The sequence below is a fragment of the Alligator sinensis genome, unplaced genomic scaffold (genome assembly GCF_000455745.1).
Source record: "Alligator sinensis unplaced genomic scaffold, ASM45574v1 scaffold47_2, whole genome shotgun sequence".
NCBI classification, from domain to species: Eukaryota; Metazoa; Chordata; order Crocodylia; family Alligatoridae; genus Alligator; species Alligator sinensis.
The window spans coordinates 1,897,207-1,912,453 of NW_005842150.1; the positions used below are offsets into that span (position 1 = coordinate 1,897,207).

Sequence of the window (15,247 nt, forward strand, 5' to 3'; positions counted from 1 at the left end):
TTGCCCACCGCTAAAATGCTCCAAGTACTTAACACACTGCAGAACTACTGCAAATAAGAGTTTAGGATAAAACATAAAGAAAAATGTCAAAAGGAACAAGTACAAGCAGAATAGAGTAATTCAATATCAAATATGTTCAGGACACCAAGGTGACATTCCAGCTCTCATGAAAAGTAACAAGGGATCCTTAATAGCCGTAAGTGGTCTGTGACTCTGGTCAGCCTTTTCAAAGTTACAACAATGCCACAGGCCTGAATTTCAGAACAGGAGTAGGAAAGGCACTCAGTGTTTTCCACCAATTATTTTCAGGTATGTCAAGTTTGCACTTGAGAACTGAAGCACCCAAAATACCTAATCACTTGAAAATTTGGGCCCTTGATTTCAATTTGTTATATAAACAAACCCAGAGATGCAAAGCTCAAAGTATTATCATTTTACACTTTGTATGACAGATAACACCTCCACCCACAGCGCCTTCCCAGAACCAGACTAGGACACATGGAAAACAAAAGGAAAATGCCACCTATTAAATTGGTATTGCCTCTACCAGGGTATTCTTTAAAAGACTCTATTCCAATTTACAAGACCTAACAAATCAATGGAAATTTAATTCTAGACTGATCATTCTGATCTATGTACAAGCTCAAAGCAGCCTTGCTGCCTTGTGTAGAGGGCAATTTGTGTAATTAAACATAGGACTTTTGAAGAACTATTAAAGTCTTCCATTTAATTATATAACCCATTTCTTTTACGACTTACCACTAGCCTGATTTCTTCCTTTGGAGCTAGCCGCTCTAGCAGCTCACAGGCTAGCTGATAACAAAGAATGCTAGACTGGCACAGATTACATTCAACTGCTTTTTCATCTTTCTGACACGTGTGCGAGCCACCCCACGGTGCCTGAAACACGTTGCTTATGATGGAAATTATGTCTTTGGAGAGGCTGTTCTCTAAACCCAAGGTGATACCATCATCTTGGAGTTCCATCTGAAAAAAAGTAAATAGGGAAAAGGTAACAATTAACTGTCTGATTAACAATCAGTTATCTAGTCTGCTTATTCTTACATTACTGCCAACATTAAATCAGCCACACGGAGAAGAATGTGAGACATACTGAAACTCATGTGTTCAAAGGCAGCCACTAATTTTGGGTGCTCAACTCAACACCTACACTGGAATTTTCAAAGTCGTGTAAAAGCTCAGCTTTCCCCACTCCCGTTGATCTTAACAGGGGATGGGCAAGCGGCTTGCTTTGGTAGCTTTGACAATCTCAGACATAGCTCTGGTCCTCCACAGAAGTGCAGTTGCTCCAGTACTTGAGGAGGAGGCTTTACATAAAAATTATGGTTTCTCCAATTCCAGAGGCCAGCAGGGCCACTTTAGCTCTCAGCAGGAGTCAGAGCAGCCTCAGAGCCCCTCTAATTTATGCCAATTGGTAACAATTGCTTTGGGGCAATTATTCCAAATGAGGATTGTCAGAGCACAGCAGTATGTTAAATCATCTCCCCTGCCACACTCCTGCCATATCCCCTAAATCACTGGCTATGAGCAACTGTTGTATGGGGGTAGAAATAAACTCTAAGCCACATAGGGCAGGGGTGTCCAGTCTGTGGCATGCATGCCACAAGTAGCACGGGCATTCTCTGTGTGAGGGAAAAACAGCAAAAGATGGGACAGAAAGCAGAAGGCAGTGTAACTGACTGAGCAGGAAGCACAGGGCAACACGAAAGCAGAACAGCAGACTAGGCAGGGGAAGGGGATCGGATTGGCACTCAGTACTTAGATTGTGGCATGCCTGCCAAAAGGGCTGGCTTTCACTGACTTGGGCTCTCTATCAATCTACAAGAAACACCATCTGTTTATTCAAGGCAACTGAGGCCTGACTGTCAGAGCTACTGACCACCTACATATCTAAATGGAATCAGAAAGAGCTGCAGGCTCGCAATGCTTCTGAAAATAGAGGCCTCATTGTGGGCACTCAAAAACAGAGGCACTGAGTAGAGGCTACTTTGGATAATATGGGTCAATATCTGTATGTGGGAGAACAGCATCCTCTTAAACTGGGACGTGCCATTTTCAGCCTATCAGCCTGATTGAGGAGCTGAAAGAAGGGCAGTAAAAAAAAAAAGACTTAAATGAAAGAAAATATAACCCCAAACAAAATACACTAAGCAAGTCAGTTCCTGGATTTTATCTTTATAGCTTCCTCTAGTCTTTACTTGGCAATTTCTGTATTAAAAGATCAAAGCTCAGAATTTCACACCTTCTAAAAGCCTGATTAAATACTGCTGAATTCCCTAGCACTGGGGAAAAAAAGAAAAGGGGTGCTTTTCAGTTCAGTGGGCTACTGTATGGTAATTAATATGAAGCAAAATTTTACTGATCAGAAAAGTTCTGAAGTCTAGGCAATTTGCAGTTTTAGCAGGAGTTAGCAGCTATGCTCCTGCTTAGTCTTTCACTCTATCTGCTAACTCGTGTGAACCCTACAAATTGCATTGTCTTCTTGGGGATTTACCACTTACCATTCACTAGCTTAACTAAGATGTCTTAATATTATACCTTAAGTAAACCCTGTGAAGCATTCTTGTGTGGAAAATGCCAACACTGACAAAGCAAATGTTTGGCAGTGAGGGTCAGAGGGGGTGAGAGACAATGGGTGGGGAAAGGAAGGGGAAGGAAATGGTGACCTGGAGATTGAACATAGCTGGTAAGTTGTAGAGAGGTTACCTGGGGTATCAGATGGCAGGCAGGTTATAATGTGTCATCAATCCAATGTCTATATTTAGTCCATTATTTTTTTGTATCCAGTAGGTTGCTAAAGTGAAATTCATAGACTCATCTGCGAAAGGTGTTTTATAAATTCTCTTTGAGGATTAAACCTGAGCTATTGGAGAGAGAGTGAGAAATGTGCACCCACAGGTAATTGGGTATTTCTGTCTTTGATAGATTTTCAGTGTGCATTCATTCTGGTATGCAGTTGTTTGGTTTCTTCTGTATATTTTCCATCAAGACATTTAGTGCACTGGATGAGCTATTACATTTCTGGAGATGCAGGTGTGAGATCCAAGAATGGTGATGATTCTATGTGGGGTGTATTTATTATGGAAGTGGCAGAGATATTTTGGCAGGTTTTACATTTCTTGTTCTGGCATGATCTGGATCCATTCCATGTTTTTTGGGCCATAGGAAGTTTGCTTCTGGTGATGAGGTTGGCGAGGTTCAGTGCTTGTTTAAAGGCTAGGGTGGGTGGTTCTGGAAAGATCTCTTTAAGAATTGGGTCTTCTTCTAGTATCGGTTGCAATTACCTGCGGGGGGCCAATTCTCACAAGATAACCACTCTCTCCAACCACTCAATTCTAATCTTCAAAGAGAATTTACAAAACACCTTTTGTAGATGAGACTATGAACTTCACTTCATCCATCTACTGGATACAAAAAATTATAGATGAAATATAGACATTGGATTTTATGGCACATTATAACCTGCCTATCATCTGATACCCCAGATAACATCTCTAAAATTTACCAGCTACATTCTATATCCAGGTCACCATTTCCTTCCCCCCCACCTGTCTACCACCCATTGTTTCTCAACGCCACATATTTGCATTTTCACTGACCTGCATTCTTGCATACTGGATTTTATCTCATCCAGAAAGAGCACAAAACAACTGCAGATGCTCCCTCTGCCTGAAGAAGAGTGTAAGTACCCGAATTCTTGCAAAGAAGAATTTTTCTAACTATTTTAGTTGGTCTAATAAAAGATATCAGATTTACCCAAAGAATCTTGTCTGTCTGCTTCCTGAAACCATCATAGATACAACCAACACCCCTAAAATACTGACAAATGCACCTTGGTTTTTACCTGAAACAATGTTCATACCATCTTTTATACCACTTTATCTAATCCAATTTAAAATTACATTTTTATTTTAACTGGTGCAACCCCACATGTAGACAGCCCTAAACAGACTTCACAGGCACATTAATTGACTTTTGATTTTTGGGTTTATCCAAACATGGCAATAAGTGGGTTCTTTCCAGTTATTCCTAAATATTAGCATATGTGTGTTTTAAGCATCTAATTAATTAATCAAATCTGCTCCATGTTCTAATTAGAATGCTGCAGCATCACTGCAGCATCAAGTGTATTAAGCCCCCGCATGTTTTAAAATGACCATGGGTACTTTAACTAAACCTCATTGAATGAGGTTTAAAGTGTCCCGTGGCCATTTTGAAATGTGCAGGAGTTTAATACATATGAAAGTGAGGGGTTTTAATTAGAGCGGCTGCCTGGGAATCACTCTAATTAAAATGCGCCTCCCCCACACCCAACACCCACCTCCAAGCACATGTATAGGCAGCCATAAATTTCATTTTTGCATCAGTTTACCAAGAACATTTTCTCTCTGTTGGTACCTGCTTCAGGATGAGATCAAACATCAGTATGAAGCAATTCAGATTCATTTCATCATCATCACATTCAAAGTCAATGGTCTTTCCTCCAGGGTGTCCAAAATTCTTGAATGGACTTCGAAAAGGGCTGCGAACAGGGCTGCGAAATGGGCTCTGGAAAGGACTTGGGAAAGGACTCAACATGCTATGCTGAACCCTGCGCCCAGGGTCAGAGGCAACACTCACCTGAAGAAACAGAGGACAGACACACAGATCAGTCTGAAACTCCTGAGTACTGGGCTGGTGTAAATGGGAGAAAACTCAGACCCTACAGCTTTACTTTTTCCTATCATAGCTGTTTCTGTAACATGCAGTGGGTCATATTATGCATTCTTGTATGTACTGGCATATGTTAGAAAGCTCACATCAAATTTGTGCCTGGTATAACTCCATGGACTTAGTTATACCTGGGAGGATCTTAGTATAACTTTATCCACAAAATGGGTACAGATGGTAAAGCAGCCTAAGCTACACTGATGTGACATTATATAGTAGGACAAAACACTCTCACAGGAGTGCCAGGGTGTGTGTAAATGAAACGGGGGCCCTAAATTGAAGCGGTGGGTTTTAAAAAATACCACTTTAATTTAGGGCTGATTCAACTCCAGTGTCATGCACACACCCCACTGACTTACCTGCCTCTCTGGCAGAGAGGAGAGGGCGAGCTGCCAACAGGCAGAGCAGTCCCTGGGCTGCAGTGGGGGAGGGGCTGGTGCTTCCCTCTGCAGCAGTGACAGCCCCCTCAAGGCGGCACCCACCCACAGGCACCCAGCTCAGGCAGTCCAAAGCCACAGAAGGAAGCACTGGGCCCCCATGCAGCTCAGGCAAGCAGGCTCCAGGGGGGAAAAAAAAAAAGGATCAGGCTCACCATTTTTCTTCAGCGGAGCCTGTTTTCCCAGGCTGCTGCCAGGCTGCCTGCAGGGCTTCCTGCAGAGCCGTGGAGCTACACAGAGCCCGATGCTTCAATCCACAGCTGTAGGGGTAGCAAACTAAAGCTCCTTGGAGGAGTTTTGGTTTGCTGCACCCCAAGCCATTTAAGGTGCATTACGCCACCGAATTTCCTACAACGGCTGGAATAAATGTGCAATGTGCTGCCAAGGCATGCAAACACCATTAAAGTGGTGCAAAAGCATTTAGCTCACTTTGAAGTGTTGTGTGCACACGCCTCTCATTTCATCTACACACAGCCTCAGTGGTTGATTACAAGAAGGCGTATCAACAGAACAGTAATCACCAAGACTATCCCCAGATGGTAGAGGTAGCTGAAGAACAACTAGAAGGAGGATGTAAAATAAAGCAATGCATACACAAATAATTTATACCCACCCACAGTAGGGCCATAAGCCATTCAGCTTCTACTGGAAGAATCACTGCTCTCCCAGTAGAAAACATAAATGTACAGATGTTCAAGATTTTTCTCTCAGATCAAAAATGGTGGTTTCAAAAGGAAAATAACCCAGGAACAACCAAGGTTAAATCTATCCCAGGAGAGTTTCTCCTGGGAAAGCAAAAGTCCCTTTCTGAGAGAAGCTACAGCACAGACCTCCAGCATCCCAGGGTGCTTTGCTCCCATCCTTTCCCTCACCCACCCCAGGACACAATATTTTCCTTAGGCTGTACTCTACTGTTACAGCCTCACAGGGAGGAGAATGCACACCCTTCACAATACCCACATTATGCTTCAGCTCCCTGACACAGGCTGATCTTGAGCAGTCTTGGTCAGCCAATCAGGGCTGCCCTGTGCACTGCTGCCATCTGTCCCCAGACAGAGTGAGGGAAGCTGCAGAGCATGCTGAGATGTGTGCACAGGAGCCCCCTGGCTGTACAGTGTCAGCAAGGAAAACTCTCTCCTCTTCAGGGGCTCATTATTCACATTTCTGTTGCAGGGTCTCCAAGTAGGTTTTCTAGCAGGAAAACAGACCCAGGAGAATTCTTCCAAATCATCTGAATGTGCATATGCAGCCTACAATAGGTATTCTTTCACCACTCTCAGCAATACACATAGAAACCCTCCAGTGTCGAAGGGAAGTTCAGTACCACACCACACAATTTGTTCCTAGGCAACCTACTATCTGATATACCAGGTAGTAAAAGTGTGTGTTTCCTCTGCATGAGATTCAGGAATGATCCTATACTAGCTGTGTTACTTGGCAGATCTACTTTCTGCAATGCCAGTGTTAATTAACTCATATGAGGATTAGCTTACCCAGAGAAACTTCAGTTTCTCACTTTTTTAGTCCCTCTTAGGCAGTAGTGGAGCAAAGCATCTGACCTTGTATTTTTAAGCTGCATGTCTGTCAGAAATTCCATGTGTTATATCATTAAGAAGCGTTCCTCTAACGTGTGGTACAGCACTGTGAAGTAACCTAACCACACTAGTTTTTTCCCTGAGTTCTCACTGTGCCTGCAGACTCACACTTGCTTTAATACCACAGTAATCAAACTCTGATTTTAATTTTAAGCATTTTACACAGTTAAACAAAGCAAAAGGATATGCTTCTGATGCTCTTTAACAATGAACAGGGACTGGGAAACAATGAAAAATGGGGGGGAAAACTGTGGTTTTTCCCTTTTAACTGAGAAAAACATGGCTTTCTCATTTTAATGAAAAAGCACATGGATTTTGCACTTTTGTAAAGAGCTCCCTGCAGGCTGTCAGAGTTCCAGCCTGCAAGGGGCTGGGGGGGCAGTGCATGGAGGGGGATCAGGCAGAGGTGCATGCTCATGCATGCACATGGCCACCAGGCAGCCTGGAGAGCAGCTCCCACAGGTAAATCTGGTGGGGGAGACGTGGGGATTGAGGCCCCCATAGTGAGGGCAGGGGGGAGTTGGGCAGGGCTGGGCTGGGTCTCTTGCCCAGCCAAGTGGTATGTGGGGCTTGGGGCTGGAATACGCAGCTACAGGGCCCTGGCAGGGAGCAGAACAGGGCCACAGGTGGCTCATCAGGGGAACAAAGGGGGCTGGCACCCCACCGCTGCATGCACTCCCAAGGGGGACGGGAGGACACGTGCCCTTCTGATCTGTATGCGGGGTGGAGGTGAGGTGAGGCCAGTGGAGGGTGTAGGCTGCCCGCTGTGGGCTCGGGGTCCCTGTCCTGCTGCTCTCCCCCAAGGTCTCCAGAGCCCAGCAGGTGGGACCCAGTGTTGCTGCTGTGAGCCCTGCACCACCCTGGTGAGGTGCCCCTTGCCCACCTGGCAGCAGCGGGGGTGATGGCGCAGTTGTGCCTTTCACTGCTCTCAGGCAGACAGAGAGCACCTCGCCAGGGTGGCACAGGCTTCACAGCAGCAAAGAGCTGCCCCGCCTGGCACCCCTCTGCCCTGCTGTGCTGGGTCCCACCTGCTGGTCTGCGGAGGCCCTGGAGGGAGGGCAGCAGGGCAGGGACCCTGAGTCCACAGCGGGCAACCTGCACCCGACCTCCCCCATGGGCTCCGCTTCAACTGTACCACCCATGGGGGAGGGAGAGCCTGGATCCACGCTCCACTCCACTGCAGCAGCAGGGTTCGGGCACTGCTGGGATTCGGGCACTGCTGCAGGGGGCAGGGGGTTGTGGAACCAGGTCCCTGACCTCATAGCCCTGGCAGCTGGGGGCTCCCTCAGGCAAAGCAGGAGGCTGCGGGTGAGGGGCACCAGCAGGGTTGAGAGAGCTATGGGTAGGGAGTTAGGGGCAGCAGCAGGGCCAGGGGGGCTGTAAGTGAGGAGTGAGGGGCCTAGACCTGCATTCTGGTGAGCAAAGGGGGCAGGGGGAGCTCAGGTTTTTCATGATAAAAAACCCAAAATCAAACATCAAAATTTAAAGATATTTAGAATGTATTTTATTATAGTGATTGAGGCACTGGTAGGCTTCCAAATTGCTTTAAAATTGTAAATATATAAATAAAAACATTGTGTTCAATTGATACCTATATATTAGTGGTGTTATATTTTAATCACAGATTTGGGGGGTTTTAATCAGAGAAGTTGCAATGTTTAAACAGAGAAAATGAAGATCCCGGATGACACATACTTGTGTTTCTGTTGTATAGAAAATAACATAGTGTTTCAAAAGTCAAGTGAGGACAGATTTTCAGAATTCATGCACTTGTATCAATAAATATATTTCCTTACTGTTCACAGTTTCTCTATCTAAGAAAAATGAATTCATTGTGGAAACCAAAACAAGACAGATGAAAACTTTTCAAATAGAAGAGCTGTTAAAGAAGTATTCAATCAAATGTCTGATTAAATAGGTTACAAAAAGGTCAGGTTTTAAACTGCTTCAGCACATAACAAACAGCCTAGTCAAGTTCTATGGTCATCTGATAATTTCCTCTGCATTACCAGTATCATGCTTTAAAGACCAGAGGAGAGAAATGGAGAGTAGATGAATTTATCTCCAAAGATTGAATACGCTTCCGTCACAAGGAATTCTTCCTCAGAAAGTCTCTAACACAGTTTGCCCCCACGACAAGAGTTGGCTGTTAACAATAAGTTATTCTGGCTATTTCAGGAGTTTGAAAGAAGCTACTGCCTCCTCTATCAGAGGTAAATGGCAGCCAAGGAAGGGGAGGGTTAAGTGAAACCAAAAAATGAAAAAGCAGAATGAAGGTCAGGGAAATTAATTCTGTTCTATCAGTACCATCAGGAAGGGCTGCATGAAACAAGAATGAGAAAGCTCACCCTAGCCGACCAGGTGATCATAAAAAAATGCTGGTTGATGGCAGTGAACAGCAGATACAGAGAATAAAAATTTGGAAAAGATAACAAGACACAGTAAATACTAATGCTTAACTATTACACAGGTTACTGTACCAAGTAAAACCATTCATTCAGAAAGACTGCACAACCAGCCACTGCCTGCATCATATTTACCAATTCTTAATTTACGAATTAAAGTTGATCAAGTGATAGGCTGTCATTAAATCAAGAAGTTGTCTCATTTTTATCACTCAAAATATGTACTTTGTCTCCAATCAACAGTTGCTGACATAACTAATAAAGAGTTTTTCAATTTTCATCCGTAATACACAAGAAACACTGTTCTAAGGCGAAAATAAATGCTAATTACCCTTCGAGCGGCAAGATTTCCTGCCAGTTCACTGACTCTTGATTTTCTTTGATTTGCTAATTCTTTGACTGAATTAACTCCGTCGGAAAACATACTGATTAGCAGCTGGAGAGGAACCACAATATCTAATTCAGACAACACCTGATGAAAGACACAAAAAAAAGCATGAGTTTTCAGAGCTGATAAAAATTGCTATCTTTAGAAATACATTCATCACATAGGTCAGCTTTATCAAGGTACAAAAGCACATTCCTAATTTCATGCATCTAGGTAGCTTGAACAAAAACACTGGTACTAGCCATGTGCTTAAAGTTAGGATGGCCTTGTTTCTTGTTGACTCAGAGAACCAAAAGACCTGGCGAAGTGCAACAAAGAGCACTTTCCAGTATTCCTGTGAATAAGACCGGACATCTCTCTGATTGCATCTCAGGTCCTCTTTTACCCATAAACATTTATGTGTGGAAGGTTTTCTTCACAGGAAAGTCATGTGAAGCAAACTGTCACAAATACTAGGATGAATAAATATTCACTAGTTGTTGTTGGCATTATTATTTGTAGGCCAATGCTGTTCCAAAGGCTCCAGTCAAGTTGGTTCCCATAGCCATTTGTCCATACTGCTGACTGTAGCAGAGCTTGCTTTAAATGAGTAGCTACATGAGTACAGTAATTCTTGTATATTAGATACAAGTAGCTATCTAACCAGGGAAGCACAGGCCTTAGTACAGGATACCACTTGAGCACCAAGCCAGATTCCTGGAGGAGAAGGAGCAGGGTTGAGCTCCATGTTGCTACAGCTGCACTGCTGCTAGTACCTAAGTTACTCAGCTAGCTCAAGTATCTCTAGACTAGCCTGCAGGGTTGACCTACCATGAAAGGTTATTTTCAGTGAAAGGTTATTTATCTATTCTGCAATAGATCTTCAATTTCCAACAGAGTTGGATAATTCACGAACAACCCAAGGGTTCTACCTGTTTGTAAGTGACCAATCTCATGCAGCACATCACAAGAGGGAATTTTCATGGTGACCACTTCATGAACAAGTCAGAGACAAAAATGGACTTACTCAAAATGATTTCATCCGACAGTTGTTCACACCAAGCGAACTTGCAAAAATCACAGTTTGTTGATAGAAAATTTGCAAACCAAAAAAACCTGCTAAAGTTCCCCAGGAAATAGTTCACCTTACATTCACCACAAATAACTCTCCTCAGAGAAGAAGTGATGATTGCAGGTGTTGTTTCAGATGTGCTATGATAAATTGCATGCGATCTTGAGTGAAGCTGCTTCACTCCCAGATTAAATTTGGAGGCATAATCTGTCCTGTATCTGCTCAATACGCAGAGAAAGTTTTCTGGATGTAATATACACCCTGGCAACAGGTGGCCAGGTTTGTGGGTCTGAACAGACAGGGATTAAGGCCACAGCAGAAAGTGAGTCTGAAGGACTCCAAATCCAGTCCAGCTTTTCACAAAATGGGAATGCTAAAAGTCCCTTTGCAGTCTTAGAAGCACATTCTGTGGCAGGTTAGCGCTGGGGAAGAAATGAGGCATCTGGCTAGTCCACAACCTACAGTCAGAGGAAAAGCCTTCCACAAATGTCTACCCATCCACAAAAGTCTAGACATTTAGCTGAAGATGAGAGAGATGAGAGAGTAATACATAACTTCCCTTTTTGTCCTGAGCTACCTACCTGTTTATAGTAGAGGTAAGCAAAGGGAAAAAAGACACCTTGATACTTTAAAAAAGGTTGATTTTAAAAAGGTTCAAATAGCTCTTCCTTGCCTAAACCACAAGTTGGTTTAGCACAACCCACTGATGAAGGACACTTACATGCAGCCAGAGCAAAGCCTGCTCTTGCACAGAAGATGGATATCCTGTGAATCGACAACTAATGAAACCAAACATCTCCTCCATGGAAAAAGGAAGAGGACAAAGTTCAATATCAAACATTTTGCTGCAGAACAGAAGAACAGAAACATATGATGAATGGCTTGCCATTATGTGCAGCACATAGCATATGATACATGAACAATTAATAACATATCAATCAAAATTGAGTATTACTAACATCTTACTAATGAGATATTTGCACCCTTATTTTGCATCATACAGGCAATGTGTCACTTGCAACCGGGTTGCTGGTACAACTCTTTCTGAATGTTGGGGGTCATTCCTGAGATTGCTGGGTCTGCCATACATCATAAAAATCTGAATTAAATTCCAAAGAGTCTCCAGTCAGTCTAAGCAGAAAGCTTGGGAAGATAAGATATCAATAATATTTGTATTTGTTATCAATAATTTTATCCCCACTGTATATAAATATTCCTTACCTCACTTCTCCTCAGTCATTAGTGATTTCCTATCTATACTAGAAATGGACCTCAGCTGTGGGGAACCATAACTTTAAGAGCTGTAACCTGCCAGTTGGAAACACTCAGCACTCAGGCAGTTCCCAGGAGCGGTACCGGGGCCTGCTGGACTCACAGACCACTCAGATCAAAGGCCAATTCAGCCTTATTTGTGGATTTGGATACAGATCCAAAAATAAAAAGAACCATACAATGAAACTGTCCCAAAATCTGGAAGTCTTTGGAGTGACGCCTAACCCTAGCAACACTGGAGTTGCATTTGTTCACTGTTTCTTACACTGCATATGAACACAGCAGTTCTGACTGGCATTTTTATTCCTTGTGAATTGATTTCCCAGTGCCAAGCCCCTTGTCAGTTAACACACTTGCCATCCTAATAGCTCCTGTACATTGCTACATACCTTAGTACTTCCCTGAACTCTTTCAGTTGATTATCGGGCACTTCTGTCCTAATGGCTTCCAACCACTCTGGCATGATACATTCCCACACCGGCTGGTTTATTACATTGTATGGAATCAAGCAGAGGATTCGATTCAGACCTTCCTTCAGTTGCGTCACAGCACTACAGGATTTGTCCCAGTATCCGCCAACCTGAGGGTATTTCCATGAGTAATGTCTGTTACCGACTTTCATCATTTTTACTTGTTGTTTGTATGGCACTTTGAAGCCATGAAATCATGATAAATGATCAATAAAAAAGTTCAGTACAACTCCCAAAGTCATCCCTGGGGACTGCATTTTTTTCATAAGATCATGTACTTTGCTCATCACAAGACTGATCTGTTTGATCACTGGGGATAGTCTTTTGTGACAGGGATCTAACACTTGGCCTTTTATGTTGAATAACCTGTCCTTTTAATTTTTTTTAATCCCTCTTTTATTAAGGGAAGGGTCTGTGTTATGAGAGTCAATATACATTTCTAAGCAAATACATACAGAGACTAATGATTCTAACTAATCACAGCTTACTTCACTAATGGCTATGGGAATATCTGGTACTTTTGCTTTAGCTACTAGTGGATTCAACCAGTCAACAATTTCTCTTTGTTTATCAGTGCTAATGTTGATTCTGGTTGTGCATTGCCCTTATAAATCCTCTCATGTTCTCCTGGTACAATACAACTAAAAGGATTTAAAAGAAGGGCAACCATAGGCCAAATTCTATTCACTCAATGGCAGACAGAAGTCTGTCTTCTTCAATCTGAGAATCGAGTTTGGACCTTAAAATGTCTAAATTAACATAGTAAGATATAAGTTTTAGGGCTTTTCTAGGAATCCTCAGACAAATTACAGCATGCATTCTTACCCTGGCAAACTCCATTGGTTTAGGAAGCAGGCACATGACCATGACATCAAATCGAACATCACAAACCGTCTTCAGCCATTTGGTAACAAACTGGGGTTTGAGTTTCTCCACCAGGCTACCAACTTCATCATCCATCATATAAGCAGTGGAATGAAACCACTGGAAGACCATACTAACCAGCCTAGCTAAACTCTCTGTGGGTGTATTCTCACTGGGAGTACAAAGGCTCACCTAGAAAACAGCAAAAAACAAATCTCATTTTCAGTTACCCTAGGGTATGGTGGCAATTGCTAGGGGAAGGGTCAGATGAGGGAATGTGTTATTTTCAAAAGCGTTCCCCAGTTTCTCTGGGATTCCACTCTGTAGACTTACCATCAGAAAAGATATTTGACAGAAGGGGTTGACAAATTTCCTGTTTCAAAAGCATTTTTTTAATAGGTTCCAAATTGTCAAATAACCTATTTTGATACAATGATACTGAAAAGGTTTGTGGGTTGAAATCATTTTTCATTGTCACAAAATTACTGAAGCAAAGCCATTCAGTTTTTGAGGTTTATCTGGCAAAGTTAGGCTTTTCAGAGTCAGTGACACTGATCATACTTGCTTTATGGTAATGTAATTCATTTGACTGAAATAGTTACAATTGTTTTGTACCAGCACAACCAAAAGAAGGATCAGGGTTGGACTTCATATTTCTTTTGTAATTATAAAATGTGTATATACATCCAGCAAAATGGTAGGTTAGCAATTGAAAAACTGCATTTTGAGAAGGGACACAAAGTGCAGTGATGAGAGGCAGAGTGGCCTGGTCCTGACATACAGGGCTGTGTAAATGAACTGACAGAAGCTGGTGTGTGCCGAGGCAATGAAAAGAGTAGGCAGCCAGGTAAAGGAGTTTGAATGAAAGGGACAAAAAATGGAATTAAGAAGATAAAAAAGGCAACTTCATATAATCAGAAAGAATGGGGTTGAGGAAAACCATCGCTGTTCTCTTCTGTTAAATGACCTGAGGCAGGAAGGTTTACCCGCTTCTCTAATAGACCCTTTGCATGTAAAATAACTAACTTGCAGAGGTTTTCAGACTGTGGTGCACAGACAGTTGGTTGGTGATATATCCCTTCATCCTTTTTACATGCTAGATGACATTTATATTCTATTAAATGTTTGCCTGACATTATTTTTCAATGTAAATATAACAGGGAACTGGCTCCAGTCCCTGTTCTGGCTGAGAGACGCTGTCAGGGCAGGGGCAGGGAATAAACATACTCTGAAGAATCTAGTGGGGTTGAACAGCTGCCAGAGCAGCCAGGGGAGAGATCTATGTGCAGTCTGGGGCAAAAGAGCCAAATCCCAGCCACACCCAGCCACATGCAGAAGGAGCAAGCCCTTACTGATTCACAAAGAGTCCTGGTGGACTAGAAAGAAGTTGGCATACACAGTCACCCCGAGAGAGGGGATGGCACAGTGAGCTGAGAACGCTGTGCACACTGTGTGGACATACAGAGCTGGGATTTCCCAGGAGTGGCATAGGGACCCAGTGGTTTTATCTGGTCATCCAGGAAGGCTCAGGATAGGACTAATGAGTGATACTGGGCGAGTGAAGAGAAACCCACCAGCAGAAAGGAAAGTGAGGTTTCCATGGAGATAATGAGCTAAGCATGAGATCCCATGCTGTTGATAAAGTGCTGGTGATCATACAATTGTGGAACCTCACACAATTAGAGGCAAAGGGACAATTAATTGAATTTGTATAAGGTACAGAGACTGACAGGTCTGGGGAGGATTAACTGATCTCCTGTGAATCAAGGGAGCCTGTGGATTCATTAATGATTAATTGCTATTCTATGGATTAAGAGAGACTGTTGAATGCCTTGATAATTAATGGATTTTGTATAAATCAAGCAAGACTGTGGAAGTCACTGATAATTGATTATTCTTCCATGAATTAAGAGAGACTGCAGAATTAATTGATATCTGACCCATCTTCCATGAATCAAGCGAGACTGTTAAATTCATTGATAGTTAATTGATCCTTTATGACATTGTGAGATGAAGTAGCTGGTGGCCGGCAAT

General features: G+C 42.8%; 1 protein-coding gene across 2 annotated transcripts in view; it reads right to left on the reverse strand.

Annotated features, from left to right (window-relative positions):
• Positions 1-15,247, reverse strand: part of UNC79 (unc-79 homolog, NALCN channel complex subunit) — a 180,364-nt gene that overhangs the window by 119,278 nt on the left and 45,839 nt on the right. For both annotated transcript variants that reach the window (XM_025206315.1, XM_006025493.2), the window contains 6 exons: positions 13,175-13,405; positions 12,269-12,459; positions 11,329-11,452; positions 9,500-9,640; positions 4,420-4,641; positions 760-987 (listed from right to left, as the gene is read on the reverse strand). In XM_025206315.1, coding sequence (XP_025062100.1) covers positions 760-987; positions 4,420-4,641; positions 9,500-9,640; positions 11,329-11,452; positions 12,269-12,459; positions 13,175-13,405 — 1,137 coding nt within the window. The remainder of the gene's footprint in view (positions 1-759; positions 988-4,419; positions 4,642-9,499; positions 9,641-11,328; positions 11,453-12,268; positions 12,460-13,174; positions 13,406-15,247) is intronic.